This window comes from Rhopilema esculentum, chromosome 11 (assembly GCF_057945365.1).
Source record: "Rhopilema esculentum isolate cy_ngs chromosome 11, ASM5794536v1, whole genome shotgun sequence".
NCBI classification, from domain to species: Eukaryota; Metazoa; Cnidaria; class Scyphozoa; order Rhizostomeae; family Rhizostomatidae; genus Rhopilema; species Rhopilema esculentum.
This window is the reverse complement of record NC_142825.1, coordinates 12,129,987-12,153,761: the sequence shown is the minus strand read 5'-3', so window position 1 is coordinate 12,153,761 and position 23,775 is coordinate 12,129,987. Positions and strand designations below refer to the sequence as shown.

Below are 23,775 nucleotides of genomic sequence, written 5' to 3'. Positions count from 1 at the left end.
TTCATATCCGAGATTGCTCAACGAAAATTGAAGACTCGGTGTTCGTTTTTTCGTAATTTCAGATCGTCAATTGCAGCAAAAGAAAGCGATTAGGGTAGCAATCGCAAATTGTACAAAGAAAGCATTCGAAAAGTGGATATTTTTGTGGGAACTTTGATCACACCTTTTTTCCAATTAGGAGTATCTTCGTCAGAACAATCTTCTACAATAGGGATACCTTCTGCTGACAATAAATAATTCATGTGACAAAACAATAACTTTTTTTAGATATAGCATTTAAGAAATGACTTGTCTTTTAAGAATAACAAAGTATGGGTTTTTGAAAGTAAGGAGGGCACATATTTAACAGAAGAATTTTCGCATGTTTTCTGAGACGTTGAAGGGCAAGTGCTGGCGGGTTACCTGCAAATGATATCTCTAACTGAAGGTTTACCATGCATAAATGAAGCAAAATTAATTTGAATTGAGTTAAATTCAAGATTTTTAAAAAGTAGACAATTTGAACAAGGCATTCAAAATCAAAAGTTAATTTCCATAGAGGTTAATATGATAATTTGAAAATAAAAATTCTTTTTCACCTAAACAACTTGCAAAATACAGAGCAAAAAATGCATAATATTGTCAAACGTTGTACATTACAGTTTTTATCCATGTATTTCCACTGGGCACAGAATGTTTCAACTAAAGAAATACACTGATTCCAAAACCTGATTCAAGTCAAAAGTCCCTGCAAAGAAAAAACTGTCTTAATTTAGGATTTTCACCAAATTGAAAACAATTCTGTTTTACGGATAACGTTCTATCGAATTTTTATAAGATATCAAAAGTTAAGTTAATATCATTTATTGCAGCGACAATATCATGATGTGAGCATTTACAACAAAACCTCTATGAGTCGTATTTTTGTGTTCTCTGGAAATTGTGATACAACGAGCTTAATAGCAAAGGTTTTGTTCCATCAGCCATATCTGTTGTGATTAAGAGGACGACTAGAAACATCTGTTTATTCCAGTGAGAGCATTTAAAGGTTTTTAGCAACAAAAGCAAAAGGAACAAGTTAAAAAGATGCTGAGAGCTTGGGTTACAAACTGGACTGACTGTTTCTGCCTGAAGGTAACCAATTTTCAATCCTTAACAAAACACTTCAACTTAGACAAAAATGCCAAATTCAACGACAGTAACATGTGATACGAGAGAGAGATCAAAACGAACCAGCCAATGTTTATAACAATTTAATCCTAAGGTAAAAGTTCTAAAAATAATCTAAACGGTCAAAATAAAACCTATTGGGTTTCAAAGTTTTGCATGCGAGGATTGTTGGGATACTAACTAATTTTTCAGGCAGGATACAAAGTACTTTTGTCTTAGCAGGGATTTGACACAACACGTTCTTATCCAAAAAAGTATTTTCCTTGCAAATTTGTTCCATACAAGTTTATCAAAGCAATTTTTTGTCGTAGAATGTTCTATCCTAGCAAGATTCTGCCCCAGCAAGTTCTCATTTATAATTATGAAAAGAGATTCGCGGCATTGTGCAATGTATATATAAAGCTGACATTCTCTGCAGAGGATAAGATCCATCCATGCACCTGCCATCATTTGCAGAAAACAAAGATAAATAAATGCCTTGACAAGTCTGCCACCTACGTGTATACGCAACCAATCGCTGCATTTACTCTTTTGCACCTGAATCACAGAAAGTCACAAAAATCGACGAAAGCATATTTTTAGAGCTTATTTCTAATCTTTTAACTTCAATACTTGTGAAATTCTCGTTGTCAACAGTTTCACCTGTTTCGCTGTGTTTGATTAAAAAACAATGTCAAGCCCCTGGCCACTTTTCAACCTAACATATTAGAGTTTGATAACCATCTAGCACATGAAAGTAATAAAAAAAGTTCACTGGCGAACATCAAAGATTTTAAGGGAAAATAATCATGATAAAATCTCAAATAAAATGAACTTCACGTACCAATCTCTGGCAATTTTTCGAACCTTGAAACTGCTTTGTAATGCCCTTTTAGAGGTCTAGACATTCTGAAATACAACCACAGAAGACAATTTATCAACAGGTCTGCAAAAAAATTTCCAGTGCTCTTTGGATACTATCAAAATACCAAAGATTTGCTAAGCTTCTTGCTTCATTCAACAAAAATACCCCCGAAACAAATAAGCCCCTCTTTTTAAGGAGATCCTTGCGCCTAGCATAAACAATTACTGCAAATCCTTTTACAGACATTTTCAATCTTCAGCTATACAAGCGAACAATCCAGTTAAATGAAATTCGAAATCACCAAAGGCTGTTGAAAGGCAAACTAAAGTAGCAGGTTGCCATTGCTGAATTCAAATTACTTGTTGATCATGCCTTTTCCCAAACGTTTCCATAAAGAAACCTATAAAAAGTCTACTTACTTAAGGTTTCCAAATTTTGCTTCAAAATGGCTTCGTAGGTCTTCAAGAATTGGTTCATTGTGTAGTGAAAGAAACTGCTCTCTGCAAATCTGAAACAGAATTGAGGGGGCGCATGTTACATTGGCTTGATGCAACCAAAATATCTATATAATGAAAAAAACAAAACTTTCCACAATCGACCTCAATGCCTCCAACAAACTTCGTTCAAACATTCTGCTAATTTTTGGAAACATCCTTAAGAGCCTCCTCCAAACTTCCAACAAGCTTCCTTTAAACTAGCCGTAAATTTCCTTCGATCTTAGGCCAATTTTTTATCAAACTCTTGCCAATTTTCTCCTAACATCCTGTCAACTTTCTTCGAACATGCTTCAAACCTTCAACAGACTACCTTTAAGCTCCCAAAAAACGTTCTTAAAACTCACTGCAAACGTCCTTTAAATCTCAGGCAAATTGCATTCATAGCAGCATATTTACTTTTAGAAGTCAGATTCACAACACGATTCCTGTGGTTTTTGAGCTCATTATCCATTTTCATCGCATCACTGAAGTGAAGAGTATAAAGATGACGCAAACGTCGCATCAATGACGCAAACATTGAACTTACAACTTAATAACTTGCGTTAAACCATACTGTTTATGCCAGAAACCGTGTGCAAAGAATCATTAAGAAATGACATAGAAAGCGGGAAAATTATTTTGCTTGTGACAAAAACTTGTTTTATTATGAAGCAATAGTCAAAGACAAAAAGGTGATCCTATGAAAGTCACAGCACAACATTAAGATGTTACGTGAAAATCGCTGCTTCATTTTTGAGTAATGCCTCCCCATTTTGCATGCCATTTTTCAATTTTAATAAGAATTAAGTTGTTGGAAAAATTTATCTTTCGACAGATACAAGCAATCAGAGCAATAGCAATAAAAGACTGATACAAAAGACATTCAAGTTATTTGCTATCAAAATAGAGTATGTGCATTCTTGAGAACCTGGAACTTGATAAGAAAACTATTAAAAAATATTGAAGCAAAAGGGATCGAGTAAGAAGCCTTGCGCTAACCTGCGAAAAAAGATCTTTTACATACCTTGTTCATCATAGGTACTGTTTGTGGGTGTGTCCAGAAGCTATCATGAACTGAAGCAAAAGTCAGCCTCGCTCTTTGACAAAATAACGATGTCAGCATCATGTGACACGAGTCCAAAGAGTGAATAAAATTTGGTGCAAAGCCTCCTTTCTGTTTTGATAAATTTGGCTTTTTAGTCGGATCAAACATGGTAGTTAGAGCAACGTTTTGCACCGGAGTCTGCACTTCCTCTGTAGTCTCTTTGTGGTATGGCTGAGTGATAGGTAGTCCAAGTGGAGTCACCCAACTGACGCAGTGCCCGGTAAGGGAAATTTGCGTCGCAGCCACATTCAGCCAGTCCTTCAATGATAAACAGTGTAATCACAGTAATAATACCCTGAGCATTGGAAGCAAGGAAAGATTTAGCATAAAAATTTAGGGCCAATTCTTTTCAAAGGCAGCTTGTAAAAGAGAGAGGGAGGGCTGTTGTAAAGAGGGAGGGGGGAGGCTGTTGCAGAAGATAGAAATCCTTGGAATAAAAAAAATTAAAAAAGACTTGGTGCAAGATATATGGATGGAGACTGAGAAAAAGTAAGTGGTTGGAGATAATTTTGGGAGTTAATTTAATGTCAGGTGTGTTGCTAAAAAGCTCTTGTGAGTAACGATCATTGCAGTGTGAGTAACGGCAGTAATTTAACGGTCATTTCATTCAATGTCACGTGTCAGGTAGGTAGCATCGTGTCATCAAATTACCGTTATCAGAATGTCACGTGTACGAGCTGCTACGTTCAGTAGCCGTAAACACTGAATACAAAGCCATTACATACCTGTATTTTTCGTGCAGATTTGAACAATTCTCCAATACTCCTGAAAACCTGATGGACCAAATATGACGACCCTTTGAATAGTATTTCGTCCGGTACGTCCAGCTCTTTAAGTTGCTTCTCGATCTGCAGTCGTCCACCAACAAATGTCACGCCGTAGACAATCGTCATCACCGTTTGTTTTACAACTTTTCTGTTAACTTTACCTGCAAAAGGATTTCAAGAAATCATCGTAAATTCCCTCAGTTAAACATAAAGTTCGCTGCTGTACACATTTATGCTTGACTTATTCTATAAACGAAAGGGTAGAAATTCTAATACAGTTTAACCCGTTAGGTTGGACCTTCAAGTTGGGGCAAGAAAACTAACCGACGTAGTGAAAGTTCAAGTTACCGGATGTATGACTTGAATGAGGAAGGAAAATCGAAGAAAATTGAAAATAACTCGGACTAAGTGAAAGTTTGGGTAATCAAGGGTAAATGGGATTCGATTGTAATTGTTATTTGTACACCGTTCATAAAAGAATGCAAAGAGGAGGAGGCTGGCCTACCTTCGCTACTTGCCGTCAGGAGCATGGTTCTCTGGGTAGCACGGGCGTAGAAAGTAGAGAAATACTACACAAATGTGTGTTAACGTTTCTCCGTTGTTCTGCTCATTTTTCAACGAAGTAAATAAAAATACCTTAATGACAATATGAACAAGCTATGCGATGCTCGTAATAGTAAAAGAGAAAGCTGTATAACAAAAATGCCTTGTTAATTTGCTTTGCTGACAACCTTTTGGCCTGTTAGAGACATAAGTCCCATCAAAAAACTCAGTCTAGGTGTGCTGATGAGCCGTGATATAGGGTGAGACCGGTTTATAGCCTACAGTTTTGAGGTGTCAGTGGATCTTCTACTTTGATCACTAGAGTAATTGGTGGCACGAAGGATTAAGACTTCTCTAGGCATTGTATACATCACTTGCTACATTCGCAAAAAGAACATCGGCTGTTTTGCTAGGGTGATTCGGTACAGATAACGAACAATGTATACCTTCTAACTGCTTGGCAAGTGCATTTCCTTCAGCAGCATCTGCAGCTCTTTTCTTTTCAACTAAATTGGCCACCTCTCCATACAAATCTTGGGGTTTCTCGCACGGTTTCACATTAACATGTCTACAAGCAAATATATAGATATAACACACATGCTTCATGATTCATACTGATGTTCAATACATTTACAAATTTGCAACACAATTGTCAGGAATATCAATCAAGTATGCCAGATGTATGTATGTTGTACAATATACCAAATAGCAACAGGAATATCGCTAACAAGAACACTACCGTGAAATGAGAGGAATTCTAAATTCTCAATTACAAATAGAAAATTTAAGATTGTCAAAGTTATTATTAAAGAAAAAAGATAATATTTCCTTACAGACTTTCTAGTGATAATTCTTATAAGATCGTAGTTGGAAGTTCCAGGAAAAATACTTTCTTGCAAGGCGAAACTTTGCGTAATAATACGTAATATATGTACAATATATTTTATTATCACAAGAACTTTATGTAAAAATAAGAACCCAACGAAATTTTTCTTTAAATCCATTGATAACTAAAGCTCATTCTACCACTTTATATTGCAAAAACTTCTGCTAGCGAAAAAGAAATAAGGATTACAATTATTTTGAATAAAACTTAATGATAAAACTTGCTGTCGTGATAAACCAATATCAAAATGGTAACCAAATTAAATTGACAACTTACTTTTTAGCCAATCTACAGAATAAACTAACTACCTACTACACCTAACTGCCTACTAACAAAATATCCAAATACAGAACAATCGACTTACAAACTGACAAAATATTACACTAATCAACAAATTAGCCTAACAGAAGCTCTGAAATGGCATGTTTGAGAAAGGAAAAGCCTTTTGGTTTCAGAAAAGCTAATCAGACAAATGTTCACAAAAAATGCCTGAAGAACTTACATAGCGCCATATTCGTCGTGTCCCATTGATGCATAATGCTGCATGCCATTGCAAGAGCCATCTTGGTGCACTGGCAAGTAGGAAACGTACTTCGTTGGATCTGATGACCTGATCGCATTAGTTATCTCCATGCAGATGGCAAGACATTGCCAAGGCTCGTCTCCCGCTTGCCACCATTTCCGACCCTATAAGAATTAATATCTAAAATCAATTTCATAAGTATCAATTTGATATCATTCCCTGATGTAGAAGAGTCAAAGTGAAAAATAAACTCTCTCTGCCTACAAAAATTTAGAATTCTTCGCTCTACTCGAGCGCGTTTAAATGAAAATATGACCTTCCTTAATTTTGAAATTCACGTCCCTGTATGATTTGGGGTACCCAAAATCAAACACTTTCCAATTACTGATAATATTTGTTAAAGTCTTCCTAAATTATATCACTCTTCAAGACTACCATACTAACATTATAGTCAAGTACACAGTTGAAAATTAATACGACAACGAAAACCAAGTCATATCACTTCTCCAATATTCCTACCATTATGAATCATGAGGGGTTCGCTGAATTCTATTGTCATAATAGCAATAAAATTATCGGAAAAGTCGAATATTTAACAAGATATACAGCATTTCATTATTTCGAAAACACAAAAATAAAGTCTCCAATTTCATGGTCCCATGAGGTATTTAAGGTCCCATGAGGTACCTTAAGGTCCCATGAGGTACCTTAAGGTCCCATGAGATACTTTGAGGTCCCATGAGATACTTTAAGGTCCCATGAGGTACTTTAAGGTCCCATGAGGTACTTTAAGGTCCCATGAGGTACTTTAAGGTCCCATGAGATACTTTAAGGTCCCATGAGGTACTTTAAGGTCCCATGAGGTACTTTAAGGTCCCATGAGGCACTTTAAGGTCCCATGAGGTACTTCAAGGTCCCGTGAGGTACTTTAAGGTCCCATGAGGTACTTTAAGGTCCCATGAGGTACTTTAAGGTCCCATGAGGTACTTTAAGGTCCCATGAGGTACTTTAAGGTCACCTGAGGTACTTAAAGGTCCCATGAGGTACTTTAAGGTCCCATGAGGTACTTTAAGGTCCCATGAGGTACTTTAAGGTCCCATGAGGTACTTTAAGGTCCCATGAGGTACTTTAAGGTCCCATGAGGTACATTAAGGCCCCATGAACGTATGTACAGAAATATTCAAGATTTAACCCATTCTCAAACAACATTCACGTTTTCATATTAACGACACTTGTACAACCTCATGTACACAAGGTAGCGATCTTTCTGAAGCAGCTGTCGGCTTTTAAAAACAATTATCTATTGATGTGCAGGTAATAAATCTCAAAGCTTAAAAGCAAATCGAAAAGTAGCGTAATTTATTTATGTTACTTTTAATTAGTACAAGGCCAAACTCAATGTGTGGGTGGATGAGCAAAACAGTGAAAGTTTTGCTTTTTGACGAGCAGAAATGGATACTGTTATTTTTTGATAATCTTCAAGATCTAAAAGACGAGGGTTAAGTGTACTTTTGTAACTGAAACACTATTCCATCTACTTAGTCGTGACATGAAAGCAACGTTTTTCAGAAGAAGTCCTCCTAAAAGCCATGACAAAACAAATACAAAACGCTACGTTATTAACTCCAAAACCTTGGAAACTAGTCTGTCTGACTTCCATGTTAAAGCGAAAGTAAGGTTAGCACTTTCAGATTTCATACAGAACATACATCAGAGCATTTTTAAAAAAGACTTTAAGACTGTGAAGACATATTAAGACTGTGATGAATTTCAAAGCCTAACAAATGCACCGACAATTATGCACCTATAAAAGAGAAAATAGTAAGACCTAACAGTACACTTTTCATAAACAAAAAGACAAGTAAATTGATTTTGTTAATGTAGACATTTGTTGTAGAAATTTCAAACAAAAGGATGCATAACTTTCCCTAATAGCATTAAAGCGATCTCGTAAAACTCAACAAAAGCAAGTTTGACCGTAAAATCTACTACTATAAGCCAAAGGAATTAATGGGAAAAAAATATCATACAGATGATATACCTAAAGTAACCAAGCTATGGGCAAAGCAGAAACCTCTAATTCAAATAAAGACCATCTGTGGTGTGGAAGTAGATTCTAAGATAGATTTTGGCTAACACGTAAATGCAGAAAACCCATTAGTTTGCCTTGATAGCAATATTTTAAATAAACATTTGCACAGGCAAAGATATCATTAGGATTTTTGGAAGATGTTTAATCATCGCATCACATTAAAACTAAAGTTGACAGACAAGAACTTTATTTATTTGATTCACCACAGCAGTACAGTGGATCACAATCACTATAAAGTGACTAAAAGCCAAGAATGTTGGGCTCATTGATATCGCAGACAGGTCAAAGTGCCAACAGGTTTGCATTTAAGGCTGGTTTCCAATTGCACGAAAGCTTCAGCGAATTCGTCAGCGATTTAAATGTCTCTTTTTCCTTCCGGCCATGGGCGAATTCGCTAGCGAAATGTGAAAGTTGAAGGTAGTTCAACTTCCAGCAAAATACAGTTTCCCTCTGAACGGAAACACTCGCGGAAACACACTCGGCGAATTCGCTGAAGAATTCGCTGAAGAATTCGCTGAAGAATTCGCTGAAGAATTCGCTAAAGAATTCGCTGAAGAATTCGCTGAAGAATTCGCTAAAGAATTCGCTAAAGAATTCGCTTTAGAATTCGCTGAAGAATTCGCTGAAGAATTCGCTGAAGAATTCGCTAAAGAATTCGCTTAAGAATTCGCTGAAGAATTCGCTATAGATCCATTACCTATCTTTATAAACACAGGTCTTGAAAAACCTCTGCTTACATTTCTTCTTTTGATTTCTGCTTACATTTAATCGATTATCCACTACTCAGAGTCCAGAAAAGTCTTCAACCTCACTCTGGTCAAATTTTCCCCCGCCAAAACCTTCCTCCAACTTTTCAAGCAATCACCTTGGATAGTGCGTGGCTAGGGAATGACTACGGTACGAGTGGTGTCAGGCGCAATAAATCGAGAAAAAATTATGTATTTGGGTCAATTGGAATTATTGCAAACGATAAAACTTTGCTAAAATACCAATCACATTACAGCTCAAGAATAACATTTCTTTTTAAATGTCGAATAAAAAAATCGATGGAAACATGATATAATAACAAATTCAAAACCCTGGAACACGAACAGCATTCTCTTTTCAGATTTGTTTTCTGACAGTAAAAGGACGTGGCCTAGATATTTGCGTCAGATTCAACGTGTGTTTTAAAAGCGCAAAAAAGAAACAAATGCAAAATAAGTTGTCTCGATTATTTTTCAAAATTATATTTTACCAAAACTTTCAAATTTCTAATGTTTCTCAAACCTTCCTCCTGTCAATGACCGTGCGACCATAATGTTTTCTGGACTATGCCACTGCCCATCTTTATTCTACGCCTATTGAAAGACCCCCCTCCCCCCTCTCCGAGTGAACCATGCTTACATTTAATGGGTTATCCACTACCCATCTCTATTCAAAAGTCCATCAAAAGACCCCGGAGCGACCCCCTACTTACATTTAATGGGTTATCCACTACCCATCTCTATTCAAAAGTCCATCAAAAGACCCCGGAGCGACCCCCTACTTACATTTAATGGGTTATCCACTACCCATCTCTATTCAAAAGTCCATCAAAATACCCCCGAGCGACCCCCTACTTACATCTAATGGGTTATCCGCCGAATCCGTTATTTCGTCAATCTTTTCATCGGCAAAATCAATACGCTCCTTCAACGAGGCTTTTTTCAACGATCCATGCAGGTTCACTAGATGAACTTTTAGCCAATCCAATCCTTCTTCTCCAAGTGGTCGTCCCCGTCCAAACAATAGCATTCCCCTCGCAACATCGTTTCCTAAAGTAGTTCGAAAACAGGTATCAACATAGAGGTTTATACTTGAATATTTTAGACAAAACTTCTTGACACCTTTTTTGACCGAAGGGAACTTCAAAATGTCAAAAAGGGTCATTTCAATATCTATATCATTTTTCTACAATCAGCAAGGTTTTACGAAAATATCTAATTTTGAGAGGTGGGAATTACATTTAAACATAGAACTGCAATGTGAACAGACAATGAACTCTAGACGAAAGGACAGCATGTTCAAAAAATGAATAGACATGTATTTAGGCGAACTATATATTAACTAAATTGCTAGATTCAGTGTCATAATACTTGATAATCAAAGTCTTTTGAGCTTTAGAAAGCGAGACAGAAAGGGGGATTTTACATCTTACAAGCTTATTTACATACCCATATGAGCACAGTGAGGTGGCACAGGGTAGACTCTTCCTCGGAAATCAACATTGCCTGGCAACCAAAAAACCTTCTCTCTTAAATGATTTGCAACTGACAGTTTATAAAGAAGATCCATTCGAAGGGCAAAAATTTCGTGGTTACTCTTCTTTACAGCTCTTCTCTCGCGCATCACTGCTTGGCGCTCCTCATCTGTCATATCCTTGCTGAAAAGCAAATCGAACTTCGCTTAAATCTCAGCACAGATCTAAACAGAAAAAACCGACTTTTTTAAATATTTTGTTTTTGTGAAGGTTGTCATTATTAACTACACAAATGATGGAAATTTTTTGTTCCAGTTAACTACCATTTTTGCATACAGGATGTTGAAATTTTTCACTACCATCCGAACCCCAATGTCGTATTTATGTCTGCAGGTAAAATTAGTTAACCATGACTTTGGATTAGGGGAAAAGGTTGCATATTCTCCTTTATACGGAGCATAACAACTTTGGGTCTAGACGATAGCTGAGTTTAGGCATTTTGTTTTGAGATAGCGAAAACAAATTGGAGAAAAAGCACAAAGTTGGTTAAAAAGTCCTACGCCTTAAATGTCCATACAAATTAATATAGAATTAAAACACAACTTTGTGAATGGAAAAGTAAAATACTGTTACTTCATTGATTATAATTTCTAATTATCATTTGGCATTGTTAGGACATATTAAAATAACAGAAATATCAACCTTGACTTTATCTTTGGGACAGGCGGAAGATCAGGTCCAAAGATTTCCAAATGCCTATCTCCTTTGTCGTTGAAAATAGCGATCATCATGTCCAATATCTTTGTATTGATTCTCCAACACGTGGTACCTAAAAAGTTGAGGCAATCGAAGATTGCATTGAGCTCCCCTTGATCGTCTCTATCATTCAGATCTTTGAGTTGGTATCTTTCCATGATGGTTCTCACAAACGGAACTAGAAGTATAAATAGATAGCATATCAATAGATGAATAATAATAGAGGATAAAAGGAGATGAATTTTATTGGAGACCAAGGCACCGGGTGTTTAAAGAACAAATCTCAAAACCAACGCGTTAAGTATTAATCAGGGAGCCCTGAAGAATCTGATATGTTGGAGCTGTTAAATTGAAGAATTCAAACGCTCTTCACACGTCTAAAATTTACTGGGATTTGCACCACATCAGATGAAACAAGCAGTGCAATCAACTGAATGGGTAGAGTCTCAACCGGCTAGGTTGCCTTTACACAAGAAATAAATCAACCATGTTTATCGTCAGTCACTAAACCGGCGCTGAAACTGATTCAACTAGCAAAATGTTAACATAACTTGAATCTTTATTACTGCCAAAAGCCTATCAATTGTTGACATTTCTCCCATGCAACTTTCTAAGAAAATCTAAGAATTTCTTCCATGCGCCTTTCGTGGTGTGAGATAAGTAAAGCATTTTCATTTGAATCCTTTTTTGCTGACATAAAGGAAGCGTTAAATGAACATTTTTATTCATTTTCGCAAACTGACCTGTCGGTATTTGGCATTTACTTTCAAAAGTTCTGTATTCTGTATTCTTTACTTTCAAAAATATTCTTTTCTAAAGTATATACTTCTATAAAATACTTTAACGAAAATTGTTTAAGGATCATTTCTAAAAAATAATATTACGAAATTTTGCAGTTAAGGGAAAAGGGCCTAATAATAACGCTTCAAAGCAGTTGAAATTATGCATGAAATCAGCTTACCTTTAATCTATACACTTATAAAACACACATCTTAACGCACCTCTGCTTTTCTCTACCTCATTATGATAGTTCAAAGGAGAATTTGATATTCAAACAAAGGAAACTGAAGATGCAATTCTGAATATAGCTTGTAATATCTTGACAGAAGAGCAAAACCAACTTGACAATGAAACTTAAAGTGCCTGTGACATGATTTTCGTACTTTTGGGTTTATATATCTGTTCTTATGTAAAAAGGCCTGTTATTTTCATTTTTGAGGTTAGTGTTTACGTTTCGTGAGAAATGAAGGCGTTATTGGCGATCTTCTATGCCAAAATTCGCCATATTGGTTTTCAGAATGAGTAGACAATGACGTCACGGGAGGGACCCGATCGCCTCCTCCTTCGAGTTTTTGTATCGTAGTCAATGAGGGAAATCTTACAGGTCCAAGATGAGCGATATTTCCAGAGAAAGTAGTGGCAGCGAGGATGAGATTTTTGAAGGTAGCGCTTACATTGTTATAATAACGAGTTCCTCCCATGACGTCACAAGAGAATAAAGAAAATCATGTCACAGGCACTTTAAGAAGTTGTGACGAAATTATGTCAAAGTCAAAAGTACTCACCTTTTGCCTGAATGCAGCTTGAATGTTATTAATTATTGCAATAATTACAAACCTGGGTAAACAAGAAAAGCCCCCTCTTTGATCGAAGTCCAAGGGCGTGGTGGCACTAGCATTGGTACTTTTTCTGTCTCCATGACAATGTTGCCTTGATTTGATAAATAACTTTTGTAGATCCTTGCTACAGCTGGGTGCATTTTCAAGATACCGAATCTTCGTCCTTCGAACGAGCTATACCCGTGTGTCAGTGCAGAGACGATCTCAGACGTTCTGCCATTGAATACTTCTGTGTTTACTTTGGCAACTTTTATTAGAAGGTCGATCAGCACACCAGCAACCTACAAAAGAAGGTCTAATGCATTTTGGAAGATATTATGTAAAGGATAATGTTATAATGTCATAGTAATTCTAAATAAAGATAGTCATGATGTGATTACTAAAACGAGGCTGGTGCGTGTAATAAAAAAGATCAGCTAACTATTTTTTGGCAGTACAAAATTTGAAAATGGCTTTGAAAAAAGTAAACATTTTACAACATGCTTAAGGCTTTATCGTCTAAGTATCATCTTGTTTTTTTGGACCCTTATTCTGAAGTTCTATACTCTGAGGAGTGTCGGAAAAAAGCTTTCGTATTCAAAACGGTCCGGGTTCACAAAAGTATGACAATTTTTGTTAGGCAAAAAAATACCCAAGCACTTAACCAATAGGGTACCAAAACGAATGGTGGAATTTCAGCATGCAAAACGGTCCGGGTACACAAACGTATGACAATTTTGGCTACACAATAACGTACCCCAGCATTTAAACAATAGGGTACCAAAACAAATAGTGGAATTCAGCATGCGAACCGGTCCGGGTACACAAATGTTCTGGCTCACATTGTTCAGAATGTAAAGAACAATCGAATTGTTCATAAAAAGGGGGTGCTAATAAGAAGCGGTGCTGTACTTTCCGTTGTTAAGTTTATGCAAAACAAGTACAACATAAATGGTGACTACAAACTTTGCGTGGTTGACTAGTGTGAAATTTAAACTCTAAAAATGTGTCAAAAAATCGCACAAAGATGAAATCACACGATCTGAAACACATTGCGTTTCACAATGTTGCACTTTTGCATAGGGTACCAAAATGCATATTACACCGGCAAAACCTTTTATGAGTAGAGTGAAGGATAAAATGAATGCCTGATGAAGGATTATGCGCGAAGCGTCTAATCAATTTATTCAAGGTTATAAAAAAAAGTATTTTAGTACAGTTGGTATTTTAGTAATTATATTATCATATGATCAGCTCTTAAAACATTATAATGTTTGTAAACATTTTATGCACATTTGTGTTATTACGGTCTGGGTTTATATCATTATGGTTTAGCAAATAAATGCCCGTAGATTTTATAAACATTGGAAGCAAATTTTCGCCACTATACATTTGACAGACGCAGGACACTTGAACAAGGTTCACCAATATCCGAATCTTGTATAGGAATCTTCACCTCTACAAATACGGCTAAGCTAATTTCTTTTCCGGAGCTCTTATTCCCTGATTTTTGCAGGAAATGCTGTTTGATTCTATGAACTAAGGTTGAAAAGTACATTCGACATATTAATACAAAAATTCTAAAATAACTGAAAATTTCTATTACTAGCAGCCCTGCTCATCAGAAAAGGTGTATAGTTGAATAGCCTGAGTACTATATGTTTGCCTAGCACCATCCCAATAAAAAGGTAGGCAATACAGATTAAAAGCCAGTTATACCCTCTGGTATTATTCAAAAAAGTTACTTTGACGATCTTACCAAAACTTTCACTGTATACGGCCAAATTGGAGCATTGACTTTCAGTGATGCGAGATTTTCGGCCTTTCGCTCAATCTCATACCATTTTGACCTTGGAAGATCTTTGGAAACCTTGTCAATATCAACAGCGTATTCACCATACTCTTTGTATATTTCTCGCACCTGTTAATCCAACAAAATCAAATAAAAGAATAATCAATAATGGCTTAGAAAAAAGAACAAATATTTTGAAATAAACCGCAGCTTTTCGCCTGATACTCCACGGGAAAAAATGTCAAAACATAAATCGAAAACTCTACGCTAGGAAATATATATACCCAGTTGTGGATCGAAATGGGCCAATCAGAAACGCGAGCACATGACTGTAAAGGTTGACCAATCAGTGCCGCTTGCCTATTGAAAATGTTACCAATGGAGTCCTAAGGTTAAAACGAACTCCTTTTGTCTACACAATCGCGGTTTTTTCATGTTAATGTAGACAGAATCCAAAACTGCTAGATGGAACGACGACCGGGCGACCGGGCTTTACCAATAATCCGAAACATGTCGCCATTATAGTTTTTTGCACAATCTGTGTTTTCCAGTAAATGTTGGAAAATGGCAGAATCACATGTTTTAGATGCAGTTTTAGATAGCCGTTATACAGAAAGATATTTCCTACCTGATTCAATTCCAAGTCGAATTTAGACTTCGAATACATTCAAGCACAGTAACAGAATACAAACTTCTCTGGGGTCGGTTTAGAAACAGCAAAACACAAGCAAATATTTTAATCATATAAGTTTTTGGTGCCACAAAATGGCACGAAATGGCGGAAACATATCACGTACTGAGGTACGTTTTGCTCACATATCCAGAGTATGCCAAAAACGTAAAGTTACAAAAAATTTCAAAATCAGCGCGGACAAGCAAGGTCGTTGTTTCATTTAGGAGTTTTAGATTCTGTTTACGTGAAAAAAGATTCCGACTTGTGTAGACAAAAAGAGTTCATTTTATTTCTTGGACTCAACAATAAGATGAGAGGTTAGCTTTAGCTGATTGGCAATAACAAGATAACCAATCAAATATGGCTTTCTTCCTTTCACGTTGCTTTCGATCCACACCTGGATACAAATTTTCAGATTACTTTTGGTCATCATCCGACGTTTATACTCTGAAGAGTATTTGACCAAAGTACTTTAGTATGCTATGTTTCCACTAGTTCGTGTCATCTTCAGATTTTTAACATACTCTTTCCTCGTTGTTTTTCAGAAATTTCTCAGGTAAAAAAAAGTACATTAAATAGTAATGATGGCTACCGACAACGTCTTTTTTTAAGCTTACAAGCTGCATTTCTTTATTCCATGCACTCTATGAAAGCATGCTCTAACTACACAACTGAAATAGCTAATTGGGAATCTAAGAAGGCGTGGCTTACCTTTTCAACAACTCCTGCCTCTATTTTGCATTTCATTGCGTATCGCGAATGAATCAGTCCGCCCAGATGTCGGCAAATGAAATTGACAGACACGCCTTGAGGTTGTGAGCACAGAATCGGCAAGATTTCATTAACAACAATTTCGCTTAGATCTTTTGGATCAAGAAGACTTAAGTAAGGAATGAACTTGTGCTGGAGAGCTAGAAATGAAGAAAAACAGCTATTCAATTCAACAACATAAGTATGAATTAAATTATCAGAAATTATCAATTATGAAATTTCATAGCGATTCCTTTATCAGTAAAATTGAGCCACGTGGAAACTTGAAACTTCTAGAAGTACCAAAAAGATATATTTTTACTGTTGTTAGCATGAAATGAAGCAAACATTTGATTCAAAGAATAAAAGAATAGGTGAAAGAAGATAGAAACGCAGGATAGTTTGTCCGCCGGATTCTGTGAATCTTGCAATAAGTAATAGTACGAAAAATAGTCAGGAACAAAACAATACGACGAAGAGAATCCAATGTAGAAAAACAGAAGTTTAGAATAAATTAAATTTAATGAATACTTATATGCCGCCCCGGCATACAGGGCTTTATCAGAGTAAATGTGCTTCATAATATAATAAAATAATATGTACATAATTTTGAGAATGGAATCGTGCAATTTATTCATCTATCTAGCCACTTGTAACGCTAGATGTTGGTTAGATTGTGTTTGGTTATGATGTCATATAAACCCTGTATGCATAAATTGATAGAACCACAAAGAAGCTAAAAAAGCCTTTCTGTTAAGACAACTTAGCTGAGTATCAAAACACAATAGTAAAAACCGTAGTATAGTAAAAACAAAAAGTTCTAACAATTAAATAATCTGGATGTTAGTTTATGCTTATAAGACCAAACAAAGTACAGTTTTGTTTGTACAGCTACCAAACAAAAAAGTAAGCTCACATAATGAGCGCAAGCGATGAAGATTTAAAATAGTTAAGAAATTTGCGGTGGTGCCAACAAGGGGGCCTGACCGCTTGACCAATCTTAAACAGCTTTTTTGAACCACTCAATTTGGGATTATGAGAACGTGATTAAAGTCTCATTGTTCTTTGAGAAAAAATCAATAACCCTTGGCTTACTAGGAACATATAGATATAATAATATCAATTTATTCTATTGATAGAAGGACTTGTTCAAATGAAGTACATGATTACCTATTATGTAGTTGAAATTTCAAAACAGTCTAGATCCTAAAAATATTTTGGACTAGAAAATTATGGAGGTCAAAACAAAAATATTTGGGACACTTAATTTTAATTTTTTCCAAACCAGGAGAAAATTCTTAAAGATGTCTGTAATTATTGATGCTCAAAATGATCTTACTACTCTTTGATATATTTTTCTGCCATTAATGTAATAGTAAAACTGATGAACTAAATGCAACAAACTTTTTCCACTTGAATATTTAATGTCTTTTCCAAGCATTCCATTAGCAATTTCCTTTTCAATCGTCTCTTGCAATGACTTTCTCCAATCCTCACTGATGTCTATGTATAGCTGTTTCCTCTTTCCATCCTTCTCGGATACTGCCCCTTTTCTCTCGATTGAAGGAATAGTAACAAAACCTAAAATTTATAATGAAAAATGTACAACCATAAGCAGTATTGTAAGAAAAGGTCCAAAACATTATTGATACACTGGAGGGGAATTTATTAAGATTGATAATGATATTAATCTAACATAATGGTGCTGGTCAGGTTGATAAATATAAACTTATTAAGAAAAGAGTTTCCAACCTTTGATTTCATTCTGCAGTTGCTGCTCAAAAAGGTCATGCAGATTATCCTGCCATGAATCTGGAAAAACTGAATTGTCCTCCACTTGCTCGGTTATTGGTTCCATCATTGGATTCAGTAGCCGATTATTTGGCAACTTGGTTCTTGCTGGTGCATCAGGTGGCACAGGTTTGAAATCTGGATCAACACTTTTCAATGCAGACGTTATTGCACTTACTTGGCCTTTGGTCAGCACACATTTATGAAATATATGCTCTTTACACAGACCCTAGAAGAAGAGATTTGATAGATTATAACAAGATTTGCACAAGGTATGAGCATGGGATTTCCATGGTGGAGTCTACAGGTCCAGCATCAGCTTTGAGAAAGTGTTACTTAAGATAAATGAAATGCAACAATATAATTTTTCAATTAAGTTGCTTTTGTAGAAGAAGCAAAAAGCAAAAAGAAATGTTATCGATGGAGATCTGTATGACAAATGATAGTTACTAAATACAGCACTTCGCCAGTGTTAGAATAAATTTAGAGATTTGATATATCCTCGAGTTGGTTTGGATAGCGATGAAAAGCCAATTTCTAGTTGTGGCAAACTGAAGATAAAATGAGCCTATGAATTAGCATTAATCCAAAACTTTCTTTTTGTAATTTCAGGGAATCAATAATCCCACTAGTTTTAGGATGACATCCTCTCTGCATAAGGCAATCTCCCTGAACTTCTATCTCACAGATATCTCACAGATGATACAAACTTCTTTTTAATATATTTTGCAAAACAGAGGTAACTTTATTCAAAAACACATTTTGCATTTTGTGAAAAATAATTTTTTCCAGACATCTTTGAAGATAACTTAGAATGTATCATTTCAACTGAAAACGTTTTTTGGATGTCAATAACTGCCAATGAAAAAACATATATTAGACAAACAGTTTGTGATATCAGTCTATCGTGAGTGTCTAGATTACATTTGATGTCCTTAAAATTAATTGCAGATTATCTTTAACCACAGCAATGCCTGAGATTGGGAAAACTTACATCTTTTCCCATCTGTTTTACAAACTGTTCAAGTTTTGTGGTCTCTCCCATCTTCCAACATGCTTCTATGACAGCAGCATATGTTTGAATATCTGGTTTCACTCCTTGGGAGACCATACTATGCAACAAGATGTCCACTTGAAGCCATGTTCCACAATTTGCAAAGCAGTGCAGTAGCTGGTTGTAGTTTTCAACTGAAAATTTATGGCCTCTTCTTCTGTGTTTGTTAAATAGCTGGAATGCTTCTGCTGCCTATCAAAGAGTGTAAACATAAATATATTTTCTAACAATTTTCTGAGAATCTTCACTGGCAGGGAGTAAAGAAACTTGACAAATATCAAAATTTTACTGCAAATTTACCAATGCAAAGATCCTCAAAATCATTAAAAGTACATTTTCCTTACTTATCAAGGGCAGGAAGGAAGCAATTTCACAAAAAGATTCATGTTTTGACCTGATAGTGACTAAAGCTTCAAAACAACAATTTAGAAATTTCTACAAGAACATAACTCTAATTTTCTACTCAAACAATATTTCCAATGACAATAACATCTTGTTCAAATGAATTTAACATGGTATAAAAAATACTTACTCTATTATGCTTCATTAACACATCAACTTCAGCAGTTACTTTGGTCTCTTCAACAAAAGTAAGTTGTCTGCCATCTAGTGTTAACGAAGGTAGTGGGTTTTTGGTTCTTTTTTTCTGCTTCCTTTCTGGAGCTTTGACTTCCTCTACTTCACTCTTAACCCCAATCTCATCTATATCTTCTTCTTCAAAGTGTTCTTCACCGTATTTTGTGTTATTATAAGATTTTGAGCCATCTGACAAGTCTAATGTCTCAATCTCACTACTTCTTAAGCCACTTTGCAATGAGACATGAGAACTACTTGCAGATGCTGTATAGGATAGATGCAGCCTCCTTCTCAAGGATATATATCTCCAATTATTCACACCAACTTTAAAGATAAGAGAAATCAGCAGAAGGTAGACAAGATCTTAACCATACCAAATCACATTTCAATTAAAAACAATGTCTATTTCACTGGAAGTCAGACAGTCAAAATTAGTGTGACCAATGATCAGATCTATTTGTGTATTCATAATTCTTTGGCTCACATTGCATTTTCAGTATACAAGTGTCACATACCCTTAACATAAAAAGGAACAGACTTTATGAAACTGTCTTCAAAATAATTTTTACAATGGATTCAAATGCGACTGCTTCACATGTTGTGTTTTCCTGAATTTTCCATAGTCAAATAGTCATCAAGCAAGGATTCTATCATCATAACTTCATTGATGGGATCGCTTACATATAGTTTTTTAAGTGTGAATTCATGCCTTTCCAAAAATTTGAACGTGAAAGTGTGGTAGGAGTCCCTACATAATATTTGAAACAAAAATCTTTCCTTTGCACAAATATGTTTATACAAACATAAAAAAGTCTGAGATACTTACTGTGTGCTTGGCTGGTCAAGACTGATATTTTTCTTTAATGTTATTAGACAGTATATATTGTAAATTTGCATGCACAAATCTTGTTATGAATGGGCTATCAACTAGTTTGTTGCTTTATAAAATGCTAATGAATGGGGATTTTTTTGGTTGCATAAATAAACACTATCAGAACCATCTGGCAGCCACAAGATGAACAAACTTTTTTCAAAATAGTGTTTGTAGCAGAAATCTGGTCTTTGTTATAGTAATGGTATATGTTAACCAAGTTATAAATCATATATCACTTTGGCTTTGTGTAGTTGTGAGCAGAATGAGTTTTTCCAGATTCTACTCCCCTTCCTCCAGTTTTATTTTGGGGAAATGAAAATAACATGCAGGCCACATATTTTCAGGGGTGGAACCAGAAAAATATCTGAGGTATGTAAGGTTCTGAGGTATAAAACTCTCACAGCCAGTCTGAATTCCTTAAATTCTGTGTAGGGAAGTCCAGTAAACAGTCAAATCTAGCTTGTCTGCAGTGTGGGTCTCAAGAAAAATTCTGAATCAAACATGAGGAGAGGCTAGGGGCTACTTAGGGGGTGTGGCTAGAAGCTGATAAGGTGGCACAGGGAACATCTTTCCCACACATAACAAGGAGTGCAGACTGGTCCTACAGTAGAAATTTTTAAGGCCACATCCTTTATATTACAGTAGACTGGCCTAGGAATAATTTCATATCTCAATGTTTTATTTGATATTTGAAATGCTTATGTGACCCAATGCATAATCATAAAATGAAGTCCAAATTTTGCATAATGCCCAAAACAAAGCACTTTTGCAGAAAAAAATGTGTGGTGCACACATACACGTGTACACTGTGAGAGTCATTCTTAGGTTGCATTTTGCTGGACGCTTTCTGTACACATTCAACTAAAACATTGCACACTTTATCAACATTCTAGCTTACATGCACATATTTTTATTTGCTCTTGCACGCACAGGATCTTGTCTTGAACTGCCATGCTCTGGACAGAGTACGAAGCCGAGCATGAAGTGAAAAGCGCACAAATGCCTAAACATCATATAAAGTGCAGTTTATAGAGTAAATTAAAATTTCCTTGAATAATTACCGTTTCTCAAAGAGGCTCCTCTTACTTGAACGACTGATTCTCGTCTGAGTGCACTACATTTTCGACATGAGCCAGTAAATGAAATCAAACTGAACGGCCTACTTGCGAAAGTCCGGTTTGTTAAACCAAATTTTGACGCTACTTTCCATTGAATATTATGCATTTTCTGAATCAAAATGCTAAAATTTCAAATAACTTATTATTTAGTGCTTGATTTTGTGCACACATTCCTAATTTCAATCTACACGAAAATTAAAAATCTTCTAGCCTTGGCCTTCCACGAGATACATCTTTGGCATTTCGGCGGCATCTTCATTCAACCTCTTGTTCATGTTGTAACGAGATTGGAAATTGAAAATTTGCACAAATTTCGGAAGATCGTCAAAAATTAGTGGCGTAAATTGACCTTCCAGACTAGATGAGGGGGCCTTCCAGACAAGTGAAATCTAGGTGCTTTTTCATCTACCGATAGAGGACGTTACCGAAAAACCAAGGATTTTTGGACCAACTGAAGATTTACCGACAAACTCATCAAGAATTGGGGGTGTATCATGCCCAAATCTATGCGAAAAGTTCTTTATTCACTGCTTCCTAGCAAAGAGATTAAAAACCAAGATTTTTTAAAGAAAAGACATAATACTTGTAAAACATTTTAGCTTTTAACAAAAAACATAATTTAGCAGCACAATCTAAAACATCCTGTGACAAATAAAAAGGGATAAAAAGGTCACGATTCCATTCGGAAGAAAAAATGTTACTGCATTTGTAATGCATCAAAACTCACGTTGAATCACTTCTTAGCATGATATTAGCAAAATACTGGATGTATATTAGCTGAGTTTCAATTCTATAACAAAACTCTACGTAAAAACTGCATTATTGTGCCATCATGTAGCAAAACAGTCATCGGAGCCTTTGCAGTGACTTTAAGATAGAGGCAAAGAGCGCGGAGGCAAGGATTCAATTTCTCCCACTGCGTTTTGTGTCTTGCCTCCATCCCCTGGGATCTGGGATGAGTTCAGTTCTATAGCACTCCATACATAATTTTAAGACAATTTAATCACTGCACATTTTGATGAAAAAGGAAGTTTCTTGGTGGGCCCTCAATAAATTTTGGATATCACGCATTTAATTTTTTCCAATCAGGTAAATTCAGATTATCAAATATCTTGATAATCTGATATCAAATATTGTCATTGCTCATAATATTTTGAAATTTGTAGAAAATGCATAAAACTTGCCTACCATGACTTTAAATACTCAGCTCCTCGTTAATCTTTCTTACAAGTTGTTTCTTCTCCCATTCCAGTTGCTTAACCTTCATCTGTAGATTTGTTTGCTTCAGAATTATTCTTTATCAGCGCTTTTTGCACCGATTTAGACATGTAGAACATTTCATCCGCCATGTTTTAGTCCATTAATGAAATTCCATTCAATTAAAATTTTCTCACAAATGATGACGTGCTGTTTAACCACGCACGAAAGTCCCTGTCTAGAAATTATAACACATTGAGTGTGTTCGAAGGTTCCAGGATGAGCATTTCAACTCTTTTGCTAATTGTTTTGCAATAGGTCACACTTTTGTGAGCGTGGCATGTAGCAATTAAAGCCTCGCTTTTCAGTCGTTATTTTGTCATGTAATATTTGAATCTCTTAAGAATCCTGCTCATTCATTTACGACATAAAATTTTGTAGCTGGAGAAAAACGTGACTAGATTGTGCAAAAGATTGATTTTATTGTTGATAAGAGTGCTAGTTCATTCCAAAATGACAGTTCTAGTAATGGTCGTAGCTCTTGACAATTTCTTGATACCATAATTTTGTAGAAGCGCCCACCAGGGGCGGATCCAGAGCAAACTTGAAGGAGGGGCAGTTGGTAGGGGGGGGGCGTTGAAAAATTTTCAAAATTTGATGATGTGAGAACACTGTTTGAACAACTTCAGATCCATTTTCGGAATAAACAACATAACTTTGAAGTAAGCCATTAACCTATTGGTCTCATAAACTTTCTCATCCAATTCTCATTCTTCAAAAGGGGCGCACAATTTCCAAAAAAGGGCGCCATACTTGCTTCAACTCGTGGAGGGAGAGGCAACTGCCCCTAGATCCGCCACTGGCGCCCACTTTTGCATAATTTCAACGCTAAACCCTTTTGAAAGTGCTGTTCTCAAAAGACATAAATAAAAATATGTCCTACCCTTCTTAATTAATTTCTTTGAGCAAATTAGGTAGACAAAATTGGGT

At 35.8% G+C, this 23,775-nt stretch overlaps 1 protein-coding gene across 1 annotated transcript; it reads right to left on the bottom strand.

Moving 5' to 3' along the window:
• Nucleotides 1-525: 525 nt before the first annotated feature.
• LOC135693795 (DNA-directed RNA polymerase, mitochondrial) lies at nt 526-21,853 on the bottom strand. Its single transcript, XM_065212368.2, has 18 exons — nt 21,532-21,853; nt 19,553-19,920; nt 18,961-19,212; nt 17,928-18,195; nt 17,580-17,756; nt 16,137-16,336; nt 14,720-14,881; nt 12,980-13,262; nt 11,309-11,540; nt 10,581-10,789; nt 9,991-10,181; nt 6,273-6,457; nt 5,331-5,452; nt 4,300-4,502; nt 3,494-3,832; nt 2,413-2,501; nt 1,973-2,037; nt 526-727 (listed from the first exon to the last, which is right to left on the bottom strand). Exons 1-18 carry the CDS (start codon nt 21,692-21,694, stop codon nt 678-680), a joined length of 3,558 nt encoding a protein of 1,185 aa, XP_065068440.2. The 5' UTR covers nt 21,695-21,853; the 3' UTR covers nt 526-677.
• Between the last annotated feature and the right edge of the window lie 1,922 nt (nt 21,854-23,775).